Here is a 26,897-nt window from a genome sequence, read left to right on the forward strand (position 1 = left end):
GCAGGGGCTGTCTGGGAAAGCAGAGGTGGAAAAAGTCACATAAACTTGAGGTCAATGTGAGACCTCCCATCCCCTACTCTGGAATCAGTTGGAGGAAGGCAGGCATGCAGGCTGAGCTGGAGAGATGAGCTGGGGTCGGCAGAACAGTCCTCCCATGAGCCTAGACCTTAAGTGCTCTCACATGCTCCCAGGCATGTATCAAACCAAGAAAGCAGGCTAGGAGGGTAACACAGCTACCTGTATACAGGGAGCTATGAAACATCTGAGCTGCACAAGTGATGCACAAGGAGACAGAAGCAGTCTGACCTTTACACAGTGACCTGGCTCAAATAATTTCAGGCTCTCGTTAACCAGGTAAGCTCTTCTTTCTGAGGTAGGTAAACTTAAGGGGGTAAAGAGGGAGTTGGGGAAAATGGAAAAGAAAGCCTGGTAGTATTTCTTCTAACTCTGTTATAAATAAAAAGTAAAACATAGATGCCGTTTCTCAGGGCCCAAATGTTAGGTGAAAAAATGTTTGTCATCTCAGTCATGTGATGCGGACTTCAGCAGAGCAGTACACCCATGGTCATTTATCCTTTCCCTCTGCGTGTCATGTGCTTTTTCAGTTTATAATGTACCTGATCCACTTGTCTCATCACACTAGCTGCAAACAAGGCCACTGAATGTCACACCAGGTGGCCGGCATGTCTGTGAAGGGCAGAAACTGGGGCAGCCAAACAGCTGGCAGAGGCCAGCTAGGAAGTACCCGATGCCCACTCCATAGAGGACTCCACAATTAAAAGACAAGATAAGCAAGTGTCAGGCTGCCTCACTAGTTATCCCCCCAAATAAAAAAATAAAAGTAACCCCTCCAGGGAATGTGTGTATACACACAAAAGTACATGCACACAGCTACATGCAAATGGGAAAGGCTGGGAAGGAACCAAATCCACCTCTGAACACCAGTTACTTGTGGGGAAGGGGCAGGTGAAGCCAACTGTCAGCATTACTCACCTTTTCAACTGATGAGCTTGCATCAGTTTTGGCAATTTCTCATAAAAAGGCAATTTTCACTCCTTGGGTGATCACCCAGGCCCTGCAAAACTGAGCCACCAACAACCACCTGCACCACTTCCCATGAGGCCAAATAATGGCTTCCCTCAAAGCTCAGCCCTCCCACACACCTCCCAGTCCTGTCCCATGCAGGGGGCTGCTGGCCTCCTGGGGTACATGGGTCCAGGCCAAACCCAACCCACAGATGGTTGGTGAAACCAGCATGTATCCAAGGGCCTTTCCCCAACCTGGGCCAAGTGCCAACTGCCAACTGCATAGATAGGCCTGTGCTTGCTCCCCTAGGACAGAGACTCCCTTTTCTTCCATTGGAATGAGGGATGGGGAGATTTGATGTCCTGTACAGGTTGGATGTTAATCTGATGTGGTGCTGTTGGAGAAGCTTGCCTGAGTTAGGCGCCTTCTCAGCATGTGGTGTGTGCTGCCCCTTCAAGCTGCAGGAGTCCCAGAAGGCAAGTGCTGCTGCAACCCCCATTTACAGGTAAGCAGAGGTCAGGTGATCTGCAGGTGGCCAAGCAGGTGCTAAGTGGCCAACAGGCTGGATCTGCATCTCACTTGCAGAGGCCCTGCCTGGCAGCTGGGGCTGCCCCGAGACTCCCTCCTCCTCCTCTTCCCTCCACAGCTCTCCCGGCTTTTATCCACAGCTGTGCTCCAGGTGGGGCACACCTATGGATGCACCAGGGTGCAACTACTCAGACCCCAGTGTGCAGAAGGGCCCTGGCTCCATGCCGTTTCCATATCCAAGCCCAAGCTCATCTAGAGCTTCAGGAAATCCAAGCCTCCCTGAATTCCCTGCAAGACCAAACTGAGCCCTACAACCCCCACTACACTGGTTAGCTGCCAGCCCCAGCCTCTGCTCCTTCCTGGGCCCCTGTCGGTACAGTTCTGAAGTCCTACAAGAATGTTGAGATCCTAAGCCGACTTTCACCCAAAGAGGTAAACAACCAGGGGCCTCCAGGGGTAGAGAACATACCCAGACAGGTTTCTGCTGCCTGTAGGCTTGACGTCCTTCCCCTACAACACGCCATGCTTGCCAGGCTGGAAGAGGGGCTCCAGAAACTTGGAAACCTGGGCCTGTAGCTGGCTTATGGAAAAGAGGCCTGGAAAAGCACCACTCCTGTCCATGAAGCCCCCATATGGAACCAGGTAATTGGGAAATACATGGGCACCAAGCCTGACCCCCCCTCAGACCCAGGTGGGAACTGCAGCGGTGCTTGCCCCCTCTGCCACTGGCTGTGCCACTACTGGAGGGAGGAACATCTAGCCCCACGTCTGAGTGGAGACACCAGGTGTGGGCAGGTTCCAGTGGTTGCTACAGCTGAACCTTCCTAACCAGGTCCATGCAAGGCCATCTCAGATGGGTGTGCACCTGGGTTGGGCAAGGACACCCCTTAGAGAGTGAGAGCCACTGAGGAGGGCTGTCACAGAGGCCCCTTTTCCTGCTCCTAGAACAGGCTGGGCGAGTATGGGGGAGTGTGGGCGAGCGTGGGCGAGCGTGGGGGAGCGTGGGGGAGCTTGGGGGAGTGTGGGGGAGTATGGGGGAGTATGGGGGAGTATGGGGGAACCTCTCCCACCTCCCAGCTGCTTCCAGGAGCCACTTCTTTTGAGATGAGGGAGTCTCCTGCCTGCCTGTTCCCATTTGGCTGCAATAGACCATTGCCAACATTCAGAGAACAAGAAGGGGCCTCACCTGTTCTCCCTGACACGTCGGAGGCAGGTGGGCATTCCCAGGGGACCTGGAGTAGAACCTGTACATCTCCCCACCCCTGGGCTGTGCTGGCTTCATCTTATCTGTGTGATGGGGTGGGGGTGGGAATTACCAAGAGGTCATCACACAGGCCGTGGACAAGTTCTACAAGAGCCAGGGAGAAGAGCACTGTCCACGCGTGTTGCCCAGCACCCAGCTCACACACACACCTCTTATTTGACAGCTTCCCCAAAGCAGGCTTTGCAGTCCAGGCTCCCCAAGAAGCCTGGGGAGGAGACTCTGCCAGGCTGAAGGGCCTATCCCCAAAGGTGCCACCCTCACCAGGCTCATCCTGACAATCTTGGATTATCTTTTCCCTGAAGTTTTGGAGTGGGGGACAGGGAGACAGCAGACACTGCACATCACCCACCTTTCCAGAGAGCATCAGCCTTCCAGAGTGGGGCAGGTCAGACCTCCACTCGGGCGTTTTTCCTCACTGGTTGCCAGTTGGGGGAAGCAGCACTTGTGAGCACCTGCCTGTCTCCCCAGGTCCTGTTCAGAAACCCCATCTGTGCCTTTGGAGACACTGCCCCGAGCACACAGGCCCAGCAACAGCCATCTATGGCCCCCAGGACCTAATCTATGGCCCCCGGGGTGGGATGTCACAGACGGCAGTTTTTAAGTTGTTGGGGAGCCAGTCAGCAAAGTAGCTGCTGTTCTTATCTTGAATGTTGAACATTTGTTCATCCACCTCCCTCATGGGCATGCGACCCCTGAAAATGGCAGCCGCCGTTAGGTAGCGGCCGTGACGGGGGTCACAGGCAGCCATCATGTTCTTAGCATCAAACATCTGCTGGGTAAGCTCAGCCACGGTTAAGGCCCGGTACTGCTGGCTGCCCCGGCTGGTCAGTGGGGCAAAGCCGGGCATGAAGAAATGCAGCCGGGGAAACGGGACCATGTTCATGGCCAGCTTCCGCAGGTCAGCGTTCAGCTGGCCTGGGAAGCGCAGGCACGTGGTGACCCCACTCATGGTAGCAGACACCAGGTGGTTCAGGTCACCATAGGTGGGTGTGGGCAGTTTTAGGGTCCTGGAACATATGTCATATAGCGCTTCGTTATCTATGCAAAAGGTCTCATCCACGTTTTCTATGAGCTGGTGGACTGAGAGGGTGGCGTTGTAGGGCTCCACCACGGTGTCTGACACCTTGGGCGAGGGCAGGACGCTGAATGTGCTTATGATCCTGTCTGGGTACTCCTCCCGGATCTTACTAATGAGAAGGGTACCCATCCCAGACGCAGTCCCCCGACCCAGGGAGTGGGTCAGCTGGAAACCCTGCAGGCAGTCACAGCTCTCAGCCTCCTTTCTGACAACGTCCATCACTGACTCCATCAGCTCCACGCCTTCTGTGTAGTGCCCCTTGGCCCAGTTTTTTCTGGCCCCACACTGACCTGTAAGACAGTACAGCCAGTCACTCGACGGCCAGGTATACGGTCATCCGTGGTCTCCACCATAATGCAAAAAGGACCAAGTGTCACGTGTGAGGTGAGAGCACCATTCGCCCTGCAGGTGGAGCAAATGATACCCCCTCCCCCGGAGTTACAGGACAGCAGCTTCCCCTGTTAGAAATTAAGTCAGGAGTCAAACCTGAGACGGGCTAACCTCGCTGCAGGTGGAGCAAATGAAACCCCCTCCCCCAGAGTTACAGGACAGCAGCTTCCCCTGTTAGAAATTAAGTCAGGAGTCAAACCTGAGATGGGCTAACAGACCTCGCTGCAGGTGGAGCAAATGAAACCCCCTTCTCCAGAGTCACAGGACAGCAGCATCCCCTGTTAGGAATTAAGTCAGGAGTCAAACCTGAGACGGGCTAACAGACCTCACTGCAGGTGGAGCAAATGAAACCCCCTTCTCCAGAGTTACAGGACAGCAGCTTCCCCTGTTAGGAATTAAGTCAGGAGTCAAACCTGAGACGGGCTAACAGACCTCGCTGCAGGTGGAACAAATGAAACCCCCTCCCCCAGAGTTACAGGACACATTTTTAGGTCTTAAGCTTCAATATTTAAAATATTTGTCTCTGGAATTTGAAAATAATATGTATGCCTTGTTTACTGGATTAGAAGGCTAATCACTTACTCATCTGGTTAGTAATCAAAGTTTCTAAAATTTATTTAATAGATGTTACTTTATGTTTTATATAAATGTGTATTTCTATGATAGTTTTAGTGTCATCTAATATTATTTTCAATGTTGTAATTTTTATTTATATGAATCTTTGTGTTATACATCTTAATGTCATTGGTATTAAAACTATATGTGCAAATAGCTTGAAATAGCACCTAACACATCATGGATTCTATGTAAATATTCACCACTCTATTTCATCACATTTTAACCAATTCATACCATTCTTCATTTGCTAACATTTTATTTGTCCTCATTCAAATTTGTGTTGGTGTCCTGTCTACATATTAATAAAAGAGAGGAGGTAGGCCCAGACTTCCATCTCGATTAAATACTAAGACATTTTCCTAGTTCTATTTATACACAACATTACATTTGTCTCACACTATAAATATGAGTATTCAGTTAAGTACAGCAAAAAAAAAAAAAAAAAAAAAAACCTTAACCTTCCTACAACAGATGTTGGGATATTCACAGATTGTCCACAACTTCTTTCTCCCAACATTATTTTTATTCTTACATCTCAACTGCCATGAAAACCTAGAAGCATGAAATACTACAAATTAGAAACAAATTCCCTGCTATACAGAAATTGTAAAAGTAAACCAAGAAGAAAGAGAATATATGCATACTCATACAGCAAGTAAACAGATTAGACTAATGAAAACTCTTCATCAGTCTAGCCCAGGCTCACAAAGCTTCACTAGTGAATTCTATTAAACACTTAGTGAATAACCAATCCTTCACAAACGCTTGCAAAGCAGAGAAGCAGGAAAACATCAATTCATTTTTGAGGCCAGTATTACCCAGGTAACAAATCAGACAAAAGCATCACAAGAAAATAAATGTGCAGACTATTATCCCTCATGAATGAAGACAGAAATCTCCAAAAACTCTAGTAAACTGGAAGAAGCAACACATAAAAATGTTAGATAAGCCTGGCATGGCGGTGCACACCTGTAGTCCTGGCTACTTAGGAGGCTGAGGTGGCAGGATCACTTGAGCCCAGGAGTTTGAGGTTATAATGAGCTGTGACTGTGCCACTCCACCCCAACCTGGGTGACAGAGTGAGGTCTCATCTCTAATAAAAATTAAAGAAAATTAGAAAAAAGTTAGACAATATAACCAAGTGGAATTATCCTACCAATACAAATTTAAAAATCAGTGTAATACACCATATTAATAGAATAAAGGAAAAGACCATGATGATTTCAATGGACGTCTGACAATGTCTGACACTCATTCCTGATAAATCTTCCAGAAATCTAGCAATAGAAATAACTTCCTGAACCTCCAAAAGACATCCATGAAAATTTAATAAATCCCACTAAGGTATATTGAAAGGCATATTGATACTTCCAACTCTATGGTTTTAAAAATTAACAATGAAATCAGAACTAATAACAGTAATCTAACCATCTGGAAAACATTAAACACCTTTCTAACAATACTTCTTTTGATGTGATAAAGGTAAAAATCCAAATTTAATAAGAGGAGTGCTTTTGAGACGACTGAAATTTGGTGTTCCTAATTTTTCTGACTTATTAGCAATTAGAATCGAATTATCAATAATGCCAAGAAGACAGGAGTACTCTCCAATGACATTAAAATGTATAACACGAAGATTTATAGTTAGGCATAATGTGTGACACAAAGATTCATTGTTTGGCATAACAGCATTTCATATTCGAATCAGTTAATAACATTGTCATCATTGCATATTCTCCTGGAAATAACACACAACACAGACTTCAAAAAACCAGAGCTTTTGCTGGGAATATATGCTCCTTCCAAAGGCGATTGATTGTGTGCAATATTCTGAGAATTAATTCCTCCAAAGTTAAAGTGTGGCCATCTGGGCTTCTGGGAATATCCCCAAAATCCACATATTCTAAAAATCTTTTCCACTACAAACCACCATAAATGCTGGACAACAGAACATGTGCTCAACTGCGCAAATTATACTTTGGGGCTTTTGTACACAGTTTTTGCACGGAAATACTTAAGTGAATACAAATTAATTGAAATGTTTTCCAGGTGGATATTGAGGGAGAAACAGAAAAATCCAAGACAATCCCCTGTGGAAGAAAATTCTCCAACCCCAAACTCAGCCGAACTCAAAGCGCTGAACAGCGCGTCAACTAAGACCTGTCAAATATAATCACGCGGGGCCCAAATATAATCACGGGGCCCGGGCCCGGCGTGGGGGTTGTAGGCCGGCGCCACAGCCTGAGGACACCGCGACCTCTGCCCCGGGGAGCGCGCCGAATGCCGGGTGGGGCTGCTGTTGCGGGCCGTGGAGCCGCGGCCCCGCTGGAGGGCAGGGTCCGGCTGGGCGTCGGGGTCCTGGCAGAGACCGAGGCGAGGGCAGGAGCAGGTGCACTGGCCGCTGCACAGGCGCCGCCAGGCTCCCGGACACCGCGGGCGCGCCCCCTGGTGGCAGCCGGCTCCGGAGCCGCGGGAGGGCGGTGCCCAGTCCCCAGCCAGGCGGCAGCGCGAAGCTCCTTCCCCGCGTGGGGCAGTGGGCGTGGCCCAGCAGCGCGAGTGCCTTACTAGTGAAAAAGCTGGGGTTGGAGCTGCCACGGGGGCAGGTGTGGGGGCCCGGGGGCTCTGCCTGGACCTTCTGGGTGCCCTCCTGCGACCTCAGTTTCCTCACCTGTCTCAGAGGACTGATGGACTGCTATGGCAGGGTTGTTTGGAGGATTAAGCCAGAGAGTCCCAGTAAAGCCCCATTAGCCCCCCGGACTCCGGATTTTTTTTAAAAAATTATTTTTCTTGCTTTCTTAGGAAACTTTGCGGAATGTGTCCAGGTGTTGAAGCTCTTGATGGCGAAAGGTAGAAAAGATAGATAGTAAATAGATAGATAGATGATAGGCAGGTAGATAGATGGATGATAGATAAAGAAAATACATAGCCGTTCCAGAAAACAGAAATGGATAACTTCATGAACCAAAAGCAGAGTAATATACTTTAGAAAGGAAGCAGGTCAGAAAACCCACAGTTGCAAAGCAAATAGAATTTCCAACTGCCTCTTGTAGCCCCTTCCTGGAAGTAGTCATAGCCCAGGGAGTTCGACTTCTTCCTGTTTTTTGTTTGTTTGTTGTTTGCTTTTCTGTGGGGTTTTTGTTGTTGTTGTTTGCTTTTTTTAAAAAATTCCCTTTCCCTGCTTTTTTGTCACAGCAGCCTTTGTCACTTCAAACACCACGAGTGTTCTTTTAAAAAATTATATCAACCTTTCAATTAAAATGCAACATGTCTGAAACTTGGTATCTGGGGAGGTGAGATGGACAAAACAGCCTTTGTTACTGCATGTTTTCATTCTTCAAACCTCACCTTGCACATAGTAACAGACAATGCACAAAGCCACTTTCTTATGGACCGAAATTCTGAAATCCTTTTATGCCTGGCCTTTCCATCCTTCAACTTCCCCTCTCCCACGCTGTGAATGATTGTATTGGACATTTTTGTTTTAATGTCAGTGACAGGGGAACACAGGCAGTTCTAATATAGCTGTGACCCAGATGCTTCTGTTTCTAGCATGTATTTATTTTGCAGGAAACATTAACATCCATGATTTTTCACTGTCTTTTGAAAATAATTAGGCAATATCTCATCTGAGGTAGGATGTTTCTAGTGGTTGTGTTCTGAGGGAGAAAAACTAATCTGTTCTCTTTCCACTGCATTCTAGGAACAGTAAGAGGACCTCGTGCATGAATAATTTGTTTCCACACTACAGAGTGGGTAATAAGCAGATTAGTAAAAACAATTCTGCTTCACTTCAATAACAGCCTCCTCCAACTCATTTTTTCTCAACAAACTTATTTTTCCAGCAGAAGAATCCCAGACTTCTTAGAGAACCCAGTGACTTTTTGCACCTTAAATCTGTGAAATCCTCATGTTTTCTTCTGCCGTATCCATAGTTCAAACAAAGATGAGGCAAAGCTAGATGCATTCCTGAAGGAACCCAAGAAATTCCTCTCTTTCTGTCTCTGGAATGAAATGAATTCTCTAGACCACCAGTTCTAACCTTCAAAAACCAAACCTGTTTGTGAGCTCTCCTTCAAATACTACTGCAGACCCCAGTGTTTATTCATTAAATTTTTTAAATATTTGTTTTATTTGGAATCAAAGTATTTGTAATTTTAGTATTTGTATTAATATCAGGGAGAAATGTTTAAATCTGTCTATGCCATATGTGCCTCTGGCTTATTGCCCAATTAATTGTAGTCTCAGGCTAAACTTTGGTTTCTGTCTTTTTGTCAGAAGAAATATAACTGATCTCAAAACATCTGCTTTTATTGTAGGGGCTCGTGCTGCCATCTCCATTCCTCTCTCTTTTCTTGCAATCTGGGTGGAAGTTCTTTAATATGAACATTTCAACCACCTTCATTCTACCATGTCCACTATCAGCACATTCAAACTGATCCAGCCAAGGCTGTCATCTTAGGCCAGGGATTTTTTAGGAATCTATTTTGCTGTGATGCGGCTGGCACCCCTTTGACTCACTGTATCGCCCCAGGTTTCTTTTCATTTTAGAAGCCCAAGAGGGCAGAAAATGAAGTAGGTGAGCAATTAAACACTCTGAGTCAGGAGCGTCTCCCCTTGTGTTAAGCAATGTTGTAGAACATCGTATTTAGTAAGCTCCTAGCAGACGAGCCACGTGGCTGCTGAGCACACACGCCTGCTTTTTGCTGCTGTGAGCTCAGACACCATCATCGTCTTTTCCACCTCTGGAGGGAATTGTAAGGGCCACTTAATAACCTGTAAATCAGAGAGATAAAGGTGCTTCCCCAAAACACTGATGACAGAATGAACGGTGAGGAGTGTTAGCCACAGGTCAAAAGTGCAGGAAAGTCTCTCAGTGTGGGTTGTTGAAGAAATGCAGGTCTTTTTTCTTTTGGAAGTCTCCCTAGAATGGGGTCAAGGACTCTGCCCACTCTAGGATGAAAAATTGGGATATTAGACACCCTCAGATATTTATCCCAAACTTTCATTTTGGGCTCTTAATTAGTTCATCCATCACAATCTCAAATGCTAAGCAGGGCAGTTGAATCTCTCCACAGTCCAAATCAGCACCATCTTTTAAAGTTGAGTTTCTTATTATTCTCACCTGGTATACCTTATTTATCCCACACCCACCCCAATAACATATCGTGCTCACTGTTGGGAGGATGTCATGGATGCAAGTGCAGGGGGAAGACCACATGAGGGCTCGGGAGGACGTCAGGGATGTGAGTGCAGGGGGAGGACCACGTGAGGGCACGGGAGGACGTCAGGGATGTGAGTGTAGGGGGAGGGCCACGTGAGGGCTCGGGAGGACGTCAGGGATGTGAGTGCAGGGGGAGGACCACGTGAGGGCACGGGAGGACGTCAGGGATGTGAGTGCAGGGGGAGGACCACGTGAGGGCTCGGGAGGACGTCATGGATGCAAGTGCAGGGGGAGGACCATGTGAGGGCACGGGAGGACGTCAGGGATGTGAGTGCAGAGGGAGGACCACGTGAGGGCTTGGGAGGACCACGTGAGGGCTCGGGAGGACGTCAGGGATGTGAGTGCAGGGGGAGGACCACGTGAGGGCTCGGGAGGACGTCAGGGATGTGAGTGTAGGGGGAGGACCACGTGAGGGCTCGGGAGGACGTCAGGGATGTGAGTGTAGGGGGAGGACCACGTGAGGGCTCGGGAGGACGTCAGGGATGTGAGTGCAGAGGGAGGACCACATGAGGGCTCGGGAGGACATCAGGGATGTGAGTGCAGAGGGAGGACCACGTGAGGACACAGGAGGATGTCCGGGATTCGAGTGCAGAGAGAGGAACGTGTGAGGACATGGGAGGATGTCAGATACGCGTGTGCAGAGGGAGGACCACATGAGAACATGGGAGAAGATGTCGTCTGCAAGCCAGGGAGAGGCCTCAGGAGGACCAGCCCTGCCACACCTTGCTCTGGGACTGCCACCCTCCAGTACCCTAGGAGAACACATTCCTGTTGGTGAAGCTGCCAAGGCCGTGCTGCAGCACCAGGGGCCTCTGGTTGACAGACTGCAGAGCAGCGATGCCAGTGGTAGCCTCCACGTAAACTCTCTAGAAGGGTTTTGTTTTCTATCCTCATTTTTCCTGCCTTATCTTTCAAGAGGCTTTGTTTACCTTCACTTGTGTGGGTTCGTTTCTAAATACAGAGAAGGAATGCAGGCAAGGGAGCACCAAGCCAAGCCATCTTTTTAAAAGATAAAAAGGGCACATTTTTCTTCCTTCCTGAGCAACTCATACACCAAGTATGCACAGAACACCTGTAAATGGTAGAGGATTCAGATATTTTGAAAGCACAAAACCTACTCTCGAAGAACACACAACTGCTGAGTGGTAACAAAGTTTTGGCCGCTATAGCTGCTAAAAATAGAGTTGTCATATCCTACAACTAAAAATAAAGAAATACATCACTGATCAAACAAGCTTGATGGCCTTCATTTGCATACGCCTCCCGGTGGGAGGTGTAAGAATGCTTGGGTGTTACCCTGCCCCTGAGGAGCTCATGAAAGCGGTGTTCACAGCATGCTGCAGTTGCTCACATCGTAGTTCATAAGGCATTTTCTCACATGCCACCTAAACTCTTCTGCGGGGCAGCTGGGGCAGGCACCGCCTTTCTATTTCTCAGGTGTGAAAACTGAGGGTCTCAAAGAGGCAAGCACTTGCCAAAGTCATGCAGCAAGCAAGGACAAATGAGAGGGAGGCGTCTCCAACTGGGCGCAGGCTGGCAGATATGGGCCCGTGAGCACCACTTACCCTCAGGTCTGTGGTAGGGGTCAGATGGGTGACAGCCACATGAGAGGCTGTCCTCTTGGGGTGGAGGAGAGAGGCCACTCTCCTCTGGGACGGTCTTGAAAGATGTCTCTGTACAGGGTGGGCAGAGAGGAGAGGGAGACCTTCTCAGAGCAGGGAGGTGCACGCTGTCACCAGAAGCTGGCCAAGAGGCTCACCAGAGCTGCGGTGGAGGCCGTGCAGACTGTGTGGCGGGGCTGGAACCTGGTTTCATAGAAACAACAGGGAGAAAACAGAGTTGTGAGCTGGAGAGGTGCATGGCCAGATGAGCCGCACAGGTGGGTGGTGGGACCAAGGCCACAGTGGTCAGGAAATGCTGTGAGGGGACAGTGAGGAAAGAGGATGTCCCAGGGCCGTTCATGCTTGTGACCACAAAGAAGAGATGGCTGGGCCAGGCTCCCCCTTAGCAGGTCTCGTAGCAGTTATGCAGGTGCGATCATCAGTTGATTGAAGAGCTCTCGGGTGAAAAGACACAGAATAGTTCCCATGTCATCGATGCCAGGGTGGGTTTTTATCTCAAAGAAGGCCCGTGCCCTACAGCTGGGAAATGCCATTCCCTTCACTGCTGCTTCTGCATTTAAAAGTCCTATCAGTGCTAATGGAACTCACAAATGCCTCACGCAGGGGAAAACACACTGCATGAATAGGGATAGCAATTTATAGGACTGATTGAACTCAAAGGCATTGAGATTACATCCCGCAGAAAGAGGCTGGCATACAATCCAAAAACTGGCCTAGTTAGGTGGCATTCTGAATGAACGTCAGAAATAGCCTGTATTTTTGCCTCAATCAGCCTTTGCATATTCTTTTTCTTAAAAGCTTAAAGCAAACAGAAGGACATGCTCAGTCCTAAAGGTTCTTTGTGGCCCAAGATGTTCTGGCATGAGAACTGCCCTATGCCAGGAGGGAAATGTTCCAGGAAAGGAGGTGTTGGTGGTTTTCAGCCACAGGAACTAGCTCCTCGTGACACCCAATCCTGGGGAATTAATTCTGTGACCCCAGAGTAAGTTTCCAAGGACAGGGATGTCACTTGGGTAAGGCATACCAATTCTCCAACTGTGAACACATCTCTGCTTTTCCAACCTCAGCCAAAGGAGGCTGCAGCTCTGGTCGGGCTCTAACACGTGCATGGCTGTCATGGATGCCCATGTGTGCCTGGGCAATAGACGAGGGTGTGCCTTGCTGGCCCTTTCTGTGGTGCCCTGGCTAGCCCACCACCATTGTGCAGAGGAGGGTGCTGAGGCCTGTGGAAGTTACTGCAAGGTCACCAGCCCTTGCCCCTAGAGGAATCCGTGTGGCCCCAGCTCTCAATCTGCACACGTCGTATCTCCTCCTTAAGGGAGGTTTCCCACCCCCTCTGAACACAGTGAAAAGTGAGTGTGGTTGAAAGCACCGGCCTCAGTCCATGTTCCCTGATAGACACGGCCACATCTGGCAATCTAACCTTTGGGCACAGCACCTGCAAGAAACCAAGGCCCAGGCTGCAAAGAAAGGACGCGACAGAGCCTGGACACCGCTGCCTTCATGGGAGCTTGCGTGTGCGGGTGATACTGATGTGGCTCCTCGCGTCCTGTGGGTGAAGCTGGAAGTCCCAGGCTTTGCCATCTCTGGTTCCCCACTTCCCCAGTTTCGACGCTCTCCTCTCTCCCCACCCCTGCAAACACACCCTATGATCTAATTTAGCATTCTTCAATTTATTCACAAAATCATTTATTGCTCACGAAGGGATCAAGATCCACGCACACAAGCATTATTCCGGTTTACACAGCATCTTCTCGCTTCTGTGACAGATTCACTTAGGATGGTACACCTTCTCAGATTGTGTTTCCTTCTCATACAATGTCCAAACGCCACTTCTCTATCTGGTAAGCTCCTAGTCATACTTCAAAGCCCAATCCAAATGCTATCAACTCTGAAACCTTCCACTACCCAACCCTGCAAGCAGAGCTGCTGTTCCCACAGCTGTTTGCTGTATAACTGATTATATTTGTATTTTTGTATTATATTTGTATATTCCGGATATTTGCTCACATCTTTCTCTCGCATTAGGTAGTGCTGCATGCCACAGCACCAGCACCAAGTGTGGCTCGTAATGTGCTTGCTCTTTATCCAAGGAAAGAGGCATGAGAGAGGCACAACACTAATGAGAGAAGCATTTTCAGTGGACTGTGTAGTAAAACCTAAGTACAGCTGTCCTAGGGAACAAGCCAAGGGAATCTGCCCTCCCCTCCCTCACTTCCAAACAGAACTGGCAACTGTAGGTGCACCCCTTCCTTTTCTTCATAAGGGCCCTTGGTTTTTCTTTGGAAGTCATTCCTCCCTGACAGTCTGAGCATTAATTTGGATGGGGAGGCTCCGACCTTGTGTTTTCAGGGGAGGCACAGAACCTGGGACTACCCTAGGAGAGTTCTCCATCCCCTGGCCTCTGAGATTGGTGCAAGACGGCTCCTGACCCCAGCAAGAACAGCATGTTACCCCAAATTTTGCCAGAAGTCTTGAGGGAAAGTCCTCTCTGATGTACTGGCTGCAAAGCATCATGCAAGCCCTGAGCTTTGTTACAGCTGTGCAGAGAAAACCATCTTAGAAATGAAGCCCACACAGAGACAGCAGAGTCAAAGATGGAGACAAATTTCCAGATGGTGCTGAGCACCTGGATCCAGCCATGCCTGATGCTCACACTGGGACTTTTGGTCACTTATCCTAAGCCATTTTGAAGTGGGCTTCAACCCCCATTGCCACATAAAATATCCTGGTCATTCTCCACCCATCTCCATATCAGAGGGGAACCAGCACCATAGTCAGGCAGCATGGAAGACGGTGCTCAGGGAAGAGACAGAGGAGTTTCTGCTGCAGGGTCCTTGTCATCCTGCAGACCTAGGTCTAGGGAGGACAGACACCCAGCATGGTCAGGGCATTCTGGGCAGAGGAACTGATCATCAGCCCCTCAGCCACCGCAGAGGGAATGAGTAAGGGAGTCACCAAACAGCAGAAGCAAGAAAGCATCGTATGCCTTTGCCTTCACAAGGTCCAGCCTCCACCCATTGTGACAATGATAACGCCGACCCAGAGGAGATGTGGAGAGGACTCTGGCTCCACTTCTGTGGCTCTGTGCCCATGCTGAGAGGTGCAGCTTCTGGAATAGCTGCCACTTCCATGTCCCCTTGTTTATCTTTTGTTGTCAGATTACAATATTTCTGATAGCTGGCTGAAATTCGACGTTTCAGTTTGCTGACTTTTGAATCCAACTGGTAGCATTCAGTGAAGTTATGATGCTCAGTCTATCATCCTTCTCTCTCTCTCTATCTCTCTATCAATCATCTATCATCCATCCATCTATCATCTATCTACTATCTACCTTATCTACTATCAGCTATCTATCATCCATCCATCATCCATCTATTTATCTACCATCTCTATCTACCATCCACCTATCTACCATCTATCAATCACCTATCATCCATCCATCCATCTATCATCCATCTATCATCATCTCTATCTACCATCTACCTATCACATCTACTATCTACCTATCATCTATCATTATCATCTATCTACTATCTACCTATCATCTATCAATCAAGTATCTATCATCCATCCATCATCCATCTATTTATCTACCTATAATCTATCTACTATCTACCTATCATCTATCAATGATCTATCATCCATCTATCAATCATCTATATACTATCAGCCTATCTACTATCAATTAATTACCAATATCTGTCATCTACCTATACATAAATCACCTATGTATCTATCATCTATCCATCTTCACATGCACACATATGCACATACACACATATATGTACATGATGTATGTGTCTATACTCATACACACATATAAAGGCAATTCGTATTTCTTATTTTCAGTATCTCCTCCCTGATCAGTGTTCGAGCTGTCCAGGAGATGCATGGCTGCTCGAAGAGTCTCACAGCCCGTTTGACTGCCCCTACAACCAGTTCTCTCCACATTTTAATGTGACATGACAGGAGAAAACAGTCATTTACTTTAATAAATTCTCCTCAGCAAAATGAGAGATTACTTTAAAATCGAAGCAGCCAGGGCCAACACCCTGGGTGAAAATAATTACATTGACTGCTGTGGGGAGATTAGAAACTCTTACAGAGGGCTAAGAAGAAAAGTCAGCTTAAAACGTCCACATTCAAGAGTTAAGTTAGTACTTACGAAGGGCAGGGAACTGTCTAAGGCCACGACCACAAGCACAGGGGGCCTCTGGGCATCAGCGCCAGGCCAGCGAGTAGAGAAGTCCGGCTTGGAGAGTACAAAACAGGCGCGATGTCTAAAGTCCATTGTGCCGCTGAGGAGAGAGGCCATTTCTCTTACTGTCTCCTGTCTGAAGAGGAGGAGGAAGTAAACGTTGAAAAACAACAGGAATGAAGTCAGTGGCAAGACCAGCTGGTGCCACTGATGATCAGGCCTGAGGTGAAAAGATTAACCCCCCCACCCCACTCTAAACGCATGTGCTCTCAATCTACAAGACCAGCTGGTGCCACCGATGATCAGGCCTGAGGTGAAAAGATTAACCCCCACCCCACTCTAAACACATGTGCTCTCAATCTACAAGACCAGCTGGTGCCACCGATGATCAGGCCTGAGGTGAAAAGATTAACCCCCACCCCACTCTAAACGCATGTGCTCTCAATCTACAAGACCAGCTGGTGCCACCGATGATCAGGCCTGAGGTGAAAAGATTAACCCCCCCACCCCACTCTAAACGCATGTGCTCTCAATCTATAAGACCAGCTGGTGCCACTGATGATCAGGCCTGAGGTGAAAAGATTAATCCCCACCCCACTCTAAACGCATGTGCTCTCAATCTACAAGACCAGCTGGTGCCACCGATGATCAGGCCTGAGGTGAAAAGATTAACCCCCCACCCCACTCTAAACGCATGTGCTCTCAATCTACAAGACCAGCTGGTGCCACCGATGATCAGGCCTGAGGTGAAAAGATTAACCCCCCACCCCACTCTAAACGCATGTGCTCTCAATCTACAAGACCAGCTGGTGCCACCGATGATCAGGCCTGAGGTGAAAAGATTAACCCCCACCCCACTCTAAACACATGTGCTCTCAATCTACAAGACCAGCTGGTGCCACCGATGATCAGGCCTGAGGTGAAAAGATTAACCCCCACCCCACTCTAAACGCATGTGCTCTCAATCTACAAGACCAGCTGGTGCCACCGATGATCAGGCCTGAGGTGAAAAGATTAACCCCCCACCCCACTCTAAACACATGTGCTCTCAATCTACAAGACCAGCTGGTGCCACCGATGATCAGGCCTGAGGTGAAAAGATTAACCCCCCCACCCCACTCTAAACGCATGTGCTCTCAATCTACAAGACCAGCTGGTGCCACCGATGATCAGGCCTGAGGTGAAAAGATTAACCCCCCACCCCACTCTAAACGCATGTGCTCTCAATCTACAAGACCAGCTGGTGCCACCGATGATCAGGCCTGAGGTGAAAAGATTAACCCCCCACCCCACTCTAAACGCATGTGCTCTCAATCTACAAGACCAGCTGGTGCCACCGATGATCAGGCCTGAGGTGAAAAGATTAACCCCCCACCCCACTCTAAACGCATGTGCTCTCAATCTATCACGACCCTTTCACGTGGAACCCCTTAGAGTTGTAAACCCTTAAAAGGGCCAGGAACTCTGTCTTCAGAGAGTTCGTTTCTTGAGACTTGAGTCCGCGGAAGGTCCTGGCCGAATAAAACCAAATCATTCCTTAACCCGGCGTCTGAGGGGTTTTGTCCGTGGCTCATCCTGCTACACCACCGAGAAGTGCCAAGAAGGAAAAGGGCCTCTGGCCCGTGGGTGTTGGGCAGAGTCAGAGAAGGTGGGCAGGAGAACCAAAGAGGACCCGTGGCACTGACGTTAGCAGGCACAGGGAGGAGGTCTCGCTCCTGGAGCCTAGAATAGGAAGGATGACTGGGGAGCTGGGAGGGATGGAGGGAGGGCATTTGACGTGGACAGGACTTCTGCCTTCAAAGAAGGGCATGTCTTTAGGTTCCCTGATAAATTCAACTTCTCCTGTGCTCAGCCTGCAGCAAAAAGAAGGTGGGGCCAGGTACAGTGGCTCCTGCCTGGAATGCCAGCATTTTGGGAGACCAAGGCGGGAGGACTGTTTGAGCCCAGGAGTCCAAGACCAGCCTGGGCAACATAGTGAGACCTTGTTGCTACAAAAAAGTTTAAAAATTAGCTGGGCACAGTGGCGTTTGCCTGTGGTCCCAGCTACTCAGGAGGCTGAGGTGGGAGGATCGCTTGAGCCCCTGGAGGTGGAGGTTGTAGTGAGCCAAGATTGTACCACTGCACTGCAGCCTGGGTGAAGAGCAAGACCCTGTCTCCATAAAAAAAAAAAAAAAAAAAAAAAGGTAGTGATGATTCTAGCACCTTCCTCAGGTTTCTTTAGCTTCCTGGTTCTACCTGCATGGAGCATTTTGTATGGCAGGAAATTTTTTCTTCTTGTAATAAACAGTACACAGGAAATTGTGGAATGAAATGAAGCCCAAGTTATTCTGTTGACAAAAGCAGCATTTTAGTTAATTTTCAGATAAGATTTCTCAGCCCTCTGCTGTGAATTTGCCTTTCTGATTGTTGGAGATAATGAAAGAGGTCATAAAACCTTCTTTATGGGTATTATATCATTTGTCTTCAATGTCATGCAATTCTAGAAATCAAAGCTGAAAAGAAACTAAGACAATTTGTAGACAATTTCATAGGTGTAGTAGAGGTGTGTTTAATAACTCAGGGCTGCAATTCTGAAGTGAGATTTAGATACTTCCCATGAGAGTCCACATTGTGGAAGGTACGGGGCGAGGGGCACTTGCAGAGGTGTGTTTAATAACTCAGGGCTGCAATTCTGAAGTGAGATTTAGATACTTCCCATAAGAGTCCACATAGTTGAAGGTACGGGGCAAGGGGCACTGGCAGAATTGTGTTTAATAACTCAGGGCTGCAATTCTGAAGTGAGATTTAGATACTTCCCATGAGAGTCCACATTGTTGAAGGTATGGGGCAAGGGGCACTTGCAGACACTATTCATGGGTTAATTGATGAAAGCTTCATGGAAATCAATATGTCAATCAAGAGCCGTGATACACATTGACCTTTTGATGTAGGAATTTTAGTTTTTAGGATACTAGACTAAGGAAATAATTAGAAATATAAATATTCTTGTACAAAGATATCATGACAGTATTATTATAATGGAAATTATTGAAAATATGTGAATCCAAAATGATGAAGTAGTTAAATAATAAATGATATATAAATGCAATGAAATGTTATATAGTCATTAAAATTACTGTTTTGAAAAATTTTTACCCACTGGAAAAATGTTTATAAAGAAATATTAAGTGAAATGTTGAGAAATATATAGAACTTTACATAAAATATATTAGCCATGCAAATACATGAATATGCTTTCTGTGGATAGACATAAATATTGCTAGAGAAAAAAATAGAAAAGAATCCATCAAGGCATTAACTACACATTTTTCTACGTTACCAGGATCTTAGTGTTCTAGGTGTAGGTTATTAAAATTTCCTTCTCTGTACTTTCTAAAATTTTAATAAGAATGTGCTTTTTAAATAATTTTTTTAACTTGAATATCTCACATGATCACCTGAAGTTCCCATTTTCTCAACTTAATAGAGAGCTTAACCGACCTCTTCTTATTCCTTTTTTTCTATTCTGGCTCACGCAGTGGATGGAAGATGGCATTGAAGGAGCTCTCAAGTCCTCTCCAAGCCTCGCTGTTTGTGACGTGATCATGGCAGTGAAGGGACACGGTTCTGGAGTGCTGGGCTCCGTTTGCTCTGCACTCAGCCTCCCACCTGGATGGGGTTTGGAATGCTGCCTAGGCTCTGCCTTCTCTCACACAGGAAGGACGTTTGGCCCCAAACCAGGTGCTGAAGGGTTTGGCAGAAGCACCCGATGCCTGAGCTATAACACAGCACGGTGCCCTGGGCGGCTCCACACTCACCTGGCTCAACACCACCCTCTTCCTTCCTTCCTGCCGGGCTGCCCTCTCGCCTGCATTTCCTGTGGTCTATGGAACTGAAACGACATGAGCGGCATTTCAGGACGTCCCCCTTAAAACTCACTCCTCTGTTCTTATCCACATGGCTTATTACTACTTTCCAATCTCATCTCCTGCGGTTCTCCACGTGACCACCTTCCAGGCCAGCAGCCTTGTCGCGTGGCATCCCCAGTCCCACCATTCCCGTCCCCCACCCGGAGCACCCTTCCCCCGGCCACACAGTGAAAGGCTGGGCTGTGAGAGCTTCGGTGGAAACCAGGCCTTCACCACTTCATCTCCCTTCAAGCCACACACAGCTGTTGCAAGTTCCGGATACCAGTCATTTTTTACAAAATAAATTGCTGTTTGTGTCAATATCTGAACAATGTATGAAAACAATCAGATTTTAGGCCCACTTATTTTTAAGCCCAGATGACATCACTCATGCTCGACCACTGTCCTTATTCAGAATACTCAGATTGGAACAGTTCAGCTCCTCAGAAAATAAAACACACTCTTCACTGAGTAAGTTTTACCACGAGAGAGTAGATCGTACATCATTGATTATGGAGGCTGTTTTAAAAAAAGGAGTTCAAAGAAAGCTTAAACAGCGGTCAGATCACTGCCACCAGTAGGTGGCCTCCAAGAAGCTCCGTTTTCAGTTCTCATTTAAAGGCAGATATTTCTATATGTTAAAAAACCAACCTGTGCTGTATAGTCATATGTTATACACCTATCTCCCAATTCTAAAACTGACCCCTTAAGAAAAAAACAAAAAAAGGAATTGAATCAGCACAAATCACCAGTGAGACAAACGTCAATTAACATCATATGTGGACATTTTCTCTTTGATATTTAAGTTCCAGAAAATGGCTAAGATTTTAAAATTAAACTCACATTAGTTTTTATATAATGCCTGTCGCAAGCCATGTACCTGGAGATAGTCACAACTAAAATTTGGGGATGGTGAGGGGGAGAGAGAAAATCAAACCGTGCTTCAAAAACCTTCGCTGGGAAGCTGCTCAGGCCTCTCATTTCCCCCCGTGCACCTTTCCTGATCCCCGTGGGTCCTGCCCACTCGGTCACTGCTCCTCATAATGCCTCTCCTCCTTTGGTCATTAGGCCTTTCCAAACCAGCGCAGTCAGCACGTTCTCTGTTCATCTTTGCTTCTTGGGCTTTCCCCTGGTAATTGTTTTCCTCAGCCCATAAATATTCTATTTATTATCTCCCTGTTCTTGACCACTTGTTCTGCATTTTCTCCATCTTCCTTGTGATTAGAAACCTCAAACAGAATGTCAGTCATTGGACTCCCAGGCATTTACTTTGCCTCTAAAATAGGCAGAGCTCCACTCCCGTGGGTCCTAATTTTAATCAAATCGGTCATTTTTTTCCAAGCCTCATCAGCTTTGTGCCTCCACTAACGGACTTTTAGTTTGCATGTCTCTACGTGGATTATTGTTGCTGCTGGACAGAGCTGATCAGGAAGGAAATTTATTGCACAAGAATGGGAAGAAATTATCAAGTTAACTGATGTGTAAGGGAGGTGTACCTGGAAGATACTCTTTAATAGGCAATGCATGTGTGGGGATATTTTTAAGTTTTATCGGTAGAAATGAAATATATTGAACACAAATCGAGCAAATATGACTTGGTCGTTAACATCCCTCTGATTAAACAGGAGTGCTGCTATGAGAAAGGGTTGTGCCATTCTGCAGGCACACGAGAGTCACTGGGTTTTAGGGTAGTCTCTGTGGAGAATGGTGACTGGACCACGTGGGAGAGGGGCTTGAGGCAGGAAGGTGAGCAGACTCCAGAGTTCAAGAGATGTTTGCATACAGTGCCCTCTTGTTTCCCCTTACAGTGTGGCTGTGGCCAGTATTGAGAACCAAGTGTTCAGGAACTCACGCTGGCCTGCCGGTCCCACCTGACCTGAGAGTGGCGGGCACTCAGCGTTTCAGCAAGCTGCTTCCTCGACGATGCCTTTGATCTCTTATTGTTGCTGGGGAGGCTGGAGTCCACCCAAATTGAGTGGGAAGTGCTGTCAGCTGCTATGTCTCTTACCTAGGAGCTTTAGAGGCTCAAGGGCATGACTGGAACAGACTGGAACCCAATGGAAGAGTTTGGATGCAGCATCTGTCCTGCTCCACTGAGCCCCAGGGAGGAAGCCTCGGCCACTGGCTGTGCTGAAGAAGGTCCAATCCGAGTGTGAGGCAGAAGAGCAGAGGCGTCCTCGAAGAGAAGACCGGGGCTGCAAACCACAGGAGCAGGGCGTCCTGAGAAGCAATGGGAGCAAAATCAAGATGCCCAGAGTCTTGGGGCTGTTTCAGAAACCCCAAAAGCAAGAACACGGGGTGTCCAGTGGGTGGAGTCAGCAGTCCCAGTGCCATTTGGAGTTCAGTCACAGGAAGAACTTGCAAATGACAGCACAGCACTGGGCACTTGACCAGGTGGGGGACCCTGCATCCCTGAGGTGGCTCAGGGGACAGGACAGAGGCAGGACCTTGGATCCGGGAATGGGGAGCAGAGCACAGCAGGACAAACCCAAACCCATCTCCATCGTTAAGAAAATCCCCAGCAGGTGGGGAAGGAAGAGCAAGAAGGCGAGAGCCAGGCAAGGCTGGCAGTGTCTGGTGCACAGGCTCCCTTTTCACCCTGGCTTATTTGAGATGGAATTTAAAATATTTTTTGCAAGATAGATTGTGAGCTTTACAGTGAGAAAAGTATTTCCCAAGAACTTTACTTCATTTATAAAAGAGTAGATACAGAGACAAGTCGTCTGTGGCCCATAGTATTTAATGCACTCAAAACACGTTTAACTTCCAGGGTAGATCTGATGTCCTCCCTCCACCCGTAACTCCCCTGAAATCTCCTTAGTGTTTAGTGGTGCTGTGCCTGCTTTCTCACACACACCACTTGGCCCTCGTGACTCATCTCATACATGCATCTCAATTCTCAGCCTCCCTACAGCCCAGACTTTCTGTTTTAACCTCACAGCTGCCCAGCGTGATGGCTGTGTCCAGCCCAGCTGATGGATTGGCCATTTCAACGTGAATCCCAGGCACTCCAGCCTTCCTTTGCAGGTGCCATTTCCCGACCTGGGTTACTCTACCAAGTTCTCTCCAGCTTTTGTCTCCACAGCAGCCTCCCCACATCCCACCAACACAAACACACAGCACATGCAAGCACAAACACACGTGCAAACATGCTTAAATACCATGTACACATGCACACAGGTGTATATGTGTACACACACTACACACACTGTACAAACATAAACCCACATATACGCACATGCACACATTGTTGCACATAGTACACAGACACATGCATGTGAACACATACACATGACAACACATACGTGTTCACATTAAACACATGTGCAATACAAATTCATGTACACAAACATATGCTCGTATGTGTGCATACACAATACACAGATACACCCTACATCAACATGCATCAAAGCACATGCATACACAGAGACATGCGCAATGTGCACACGTACACACATGCACACATACACTTTGGAGCTGGGTTCACATGCTGAGTGGATGGTGTGCTCTGCACTAGAAGCCCAAGGCCATGGCCCACTTACCTCAGTGAACCTCACCTGTGCTCCGTGTCAGCAACCACACCTGGATGTCACCCGGAACTGCCCCATTCTGGCCCTGACAACACCGCAACCAAGTAAGAGGCACGAGACCCAGGAGACGATGGTGCTGGCTGATGCCGCCCCTCCCTGAAGGCTCAGAGCCTGCACTTGCTGGGTGCTCCATGGCCATGTGAAGCCCAGGGGAGCTGAGCGATGGCACCGCAGGCCCCAGGAGTGCTCCTCTGGCTTCACATGCACCCAAGCTGTGATTTTTCGGATAAATATGACTCAGAAGACCTCACTGTTTCTGTGTGATTTGCCTACCTCATGTCGGAGATGGGTATTACAAAATATTTTTGGTTCATCAAATGGTTTAAGGTAATTTCTCAGTAAGATGGCTTGGCTCACATGCCATTTTCAAGAATGCTGAGAAAGGAGAGTGTGCCATCAAGCTGTGGAATCGCTTGGTACACTGTGGAATTCCGTGGTGAGATGTTCTTCAAGGACTGAAGTGCATGGAAGAGGAACGGAAGCCTTTGTTGCCTATTCGAGTGTTATTTCCAGGTCTCGACCCACCAGTCCCCGCTGCCTCCCTTTGCAGCTCCTCTGGTTCCCATGTGAGTCCCTCCCTTTGCATCCACACGATGCACTGCGTCACTCATCTGCACACATCTTGCTTTCCAGGGCAGACTAAAAGCCCCTCTGGACACAGAAAGTGCCTCTGTCTCTTTTAATAGCTATTGTACCTCACAGAGCATTTAAATTTTTATTGATGGGTTAATAAATAATTGATTGATGGGGACCGAAACTAATCTTTAAAATTGATTGTCAACTGAAAACCTGTACAAGATATGTCACTGTTTAACAATAGAGAGGAGCTATTGCAGCTGCTGTGACAACTGGCAATGTCCTCTTCTTTATTGCACCTCTAAGAAATCTGCTGGCAAATGACTTCTTGGATACTGTTTCATTAAGGAATTTCTCAATGGATAAAGTTTTTACTATTCTAAAAGTATCTTTGTGTCTTCACAGTAGGTGCTGTATTTGGTTTGGAGGAATTTTATTAGTCTAAAGGACATAATTTCTTCCTTCTAGGGGCTTACAGAGGACTAGAGGATGAGTTACCTGCACAACCCATCACTCTATGGAACCTCCCGGCCTGTGTCCTGAACCCTAGGATTACACACATGTAGTAACACAACTTATTTCCACATTCTGTAGCCAAAGCCTAATGGGTCAGGGTTCATCAGTTTACTACACTGCGGCCATCTCATGTTGATCAGGGTCAGGGTTCATCAGTTTACCACACGGCGGTCATCTCACGTTCATCAGGGTCGGGGTTCATCAGTTTACCACACGGCGGTCATCTCACGTTGATCAGGGTCGGGGTTCATCAGTTTACCACACGGCGGTCATCTCACGTTCATCAGGGTCGGGGTTCATCAGTTTACCACACGGCGGTCATCTCACATTGATCAGGGTCGGGGTTCATCAGTTTACCACACGGCGGTCATCTCACGTTGATCAGGGTCGGGGTTCATCAGTTTACCACACGGCGGTCATCTCACGTTGATCAGGGTCGGGGTTCATCAGTTTACCACACGGCGGTCATCTCACGTTGATCAGGGTCGGGGTTCATCAGTTTACCACACGGCGGTCATCTCACGTTGATCAGGGTCGGGGTTCATCAGTTTACCACACGGCGGTCATCTCACGTTGATCAGGGTCGGGGTTCATCAGTTTACCACACGGCGGTCATCTCACGTTGATCAGGGTCGGGGTTCATCAGTTTACCACACGGCGGTCATCTCACGTTGATCAGGGTCGGGGTTCATCAGTTTACCACACGGCGGTCATCTCACGTTGATCAGGGTCGGGGTTCATCAGTTTACCACACGGCGGTCATCTCATGTTGATCAGAAGCCTTGACAGCAAGCCTAGATGTCTGTTGATTATAAATAAAAATTATTATTTATAAATGCAATTTGTTTGGAAAACAAAAATCAAAGCTTGGGATCCATGGAGTTAAAAAATAACTAAAGAATCTCTACTGATTGAAAGATAGTGAGCTAGGCAGGGCACAGTGGCTCATGCCTGTAATCCCAGCACTTTGGGAGGCCAAGGCGGGCAGATCACTTGAGGTCAGGAGTTCAAGACCAGCCTGGCCAAGATGGCGAAACCGCGTCTCTACTGAAAATACAAAAATTAGACGGGCATGGTGGCGCACGCCTGTAATCCCACCTACTCAGGAGGCTGAGGCAGCAGAATAGCTAGAACCCGGGAGGTGGAGATTGCAGTGAGCTGAGATCACAGCACTGCACTCCAGCCTGGGGGACAAAGCGAGACTCTGTCTCCAAAAAAAAAAAAAAAAAAAAGATACTGAGTTGAGTGTGGTGACTCATGCCTGCAGTTTCAGCTACTTAGGAGGCTGAGGTGGGAGGATCCCTTGAGCCCAGGAGTTCAAGTCTAGCCTGGGCAACATAGTGAGACCCTGTCTCTAAAATAAGCAAATGCATTATTACTTTTTTAAAGACACCAATCACAGGAGCTACTTAGATACTCTGCTTTATCACCCATACCTTTGGTCCCAGATCACTCCAGCCTCATCCATACACCCTTGTGACTTTTAACCTCTAAGTAGTTATCCTAAATCCAGTCCTTAAACAGGATCATACTTGGGGAGAAAACATACATCCTTGAGAAAACAGGAGAATGTTGAAAATATTTGCCTAAGAAATTAAAGTGCTATATTGAAAAATGACCAAAGCAAGTAAATTGAGTAAAAAGTAGATTTGGGCAATGAATTGTGGAGGAATGGTAAAAAATGAAATGAAATGAAAATAAAGAAAGAAGAAACTTGAGAACGAGGATTTTTGTGATAAGAAAACACATGGCATTGAAAGCATAATTTAGGGTCAGAATGTCTGTGTTTCTCCAAGGGCTTCAACACCAGCCTGTTGGCAGTGGACCTGACCCTGACCAGTCATGGAAGCCAACTGGGAACCAATGAGGGCAACAGTTAGCTGCTCTCAGTGCCACACCGGTCGAGGATATGGGGACTAATGCTGAAAAGCCACAGGGCGTTGATAAGGCACCAGCGATAATCACTGACCTGAGCCCGTTCTTATTCAAATTCAGTAAGTGTATTTCAGACTGTCATCCTATGCCCAAAACTGAGACAGATGCTGCATCCTGGACTTGATGATTATTTTTTGAACGATCATGTGATGTTGCCTGGAGGTTGTGTAACTGCACCTGCTCCGGCAACTTTCATGACTCAGCACAGAGGAAGAAGCCGAGCGCGATTCTCCAACACACTGGGGTACGTACTGGCTGGCCTATGTCCTGGGTCGTCCAAGAGCAATAGTTGTTCACAATGACAGGTCAAGTCACCTCCAGAGTGTATATTATAACTAATGTAACCTATTTGAGAAAGAATAAAGGGCTTATGTTTTTTGAGAATATTTCCATTAGGCGGGCTTAGAAAATGTAGATACTTAAACAGTTTAGCATCTAGAAGACC

General features: G+C 47.6%; 1 protein-coding gene across 10 annotated transcripts in view; it reads right to left on the minus strand.

Moving 5' to 3' along the window:
- Nucleotides 1-26,897, minus strand: part of LOC100970807 (tubulin beta-8 chain-like) — a 61,487-nt gene that overhangs the window by 8,862 nt on the left and 25,728 nt on the right. For 7 of the 10 annotated variants that reach the window (XM_063595320.1, XM_063595324.1, XM_063595322.1 and 4 more), the window contains 7 exons: nt 21,844-25,319; nt 19,746-19,819; nt 15,916-16,084; nt 11,691-11,930; nt 4,486-4,564; nt 2,741-4,186; nt 994-2,150 (listed from right to left, as the gene is read on the minus strand). In XM_063595320.1, coding sequence (XP_063451390.1) covers nt 3,378-4,127 — 750 coding nt within the window. In that variant the 5' untranslated portion in view covers nt 4,128-4,186; nt 4,486-4,564; nt 11,691-11,930; ... (1 more) ...; nt 19,746-19,819; nt 21,844-25,319 and the 3' untranslated portion in view covers nt 994-2,150; nt 2,741-3,377. The remainder of the gene's footprint in view (nt 1-993; nt 2,151-2,740; nt 4,187-4,485; nt 4,565-11,690; nt 11,931-15,915; nt 16,085-19,745; nt 19,820-21,843; nt 25,320-26,897) is intronic. The other 3 variants (XM_063595326.1, XM_063595325.1, XM_063595308.1) reach the window with 2 other exon arrangements.

The sequence above is a fragment of the Pan paniscus genome, chromosome 1 (assembly GCF_029289425.2).
Source record: "Pan paniscus chromosome 1, NHGRI_mPanPan1-v2.0_pri, whole genome shotgun sequence".
In the NCBI taxonomy this organism is placed as follows: Eukaryota; Metazoa; Chordata; class Mammalia; order Primates; family Hominidae; genus Pan; species Pan paniscus.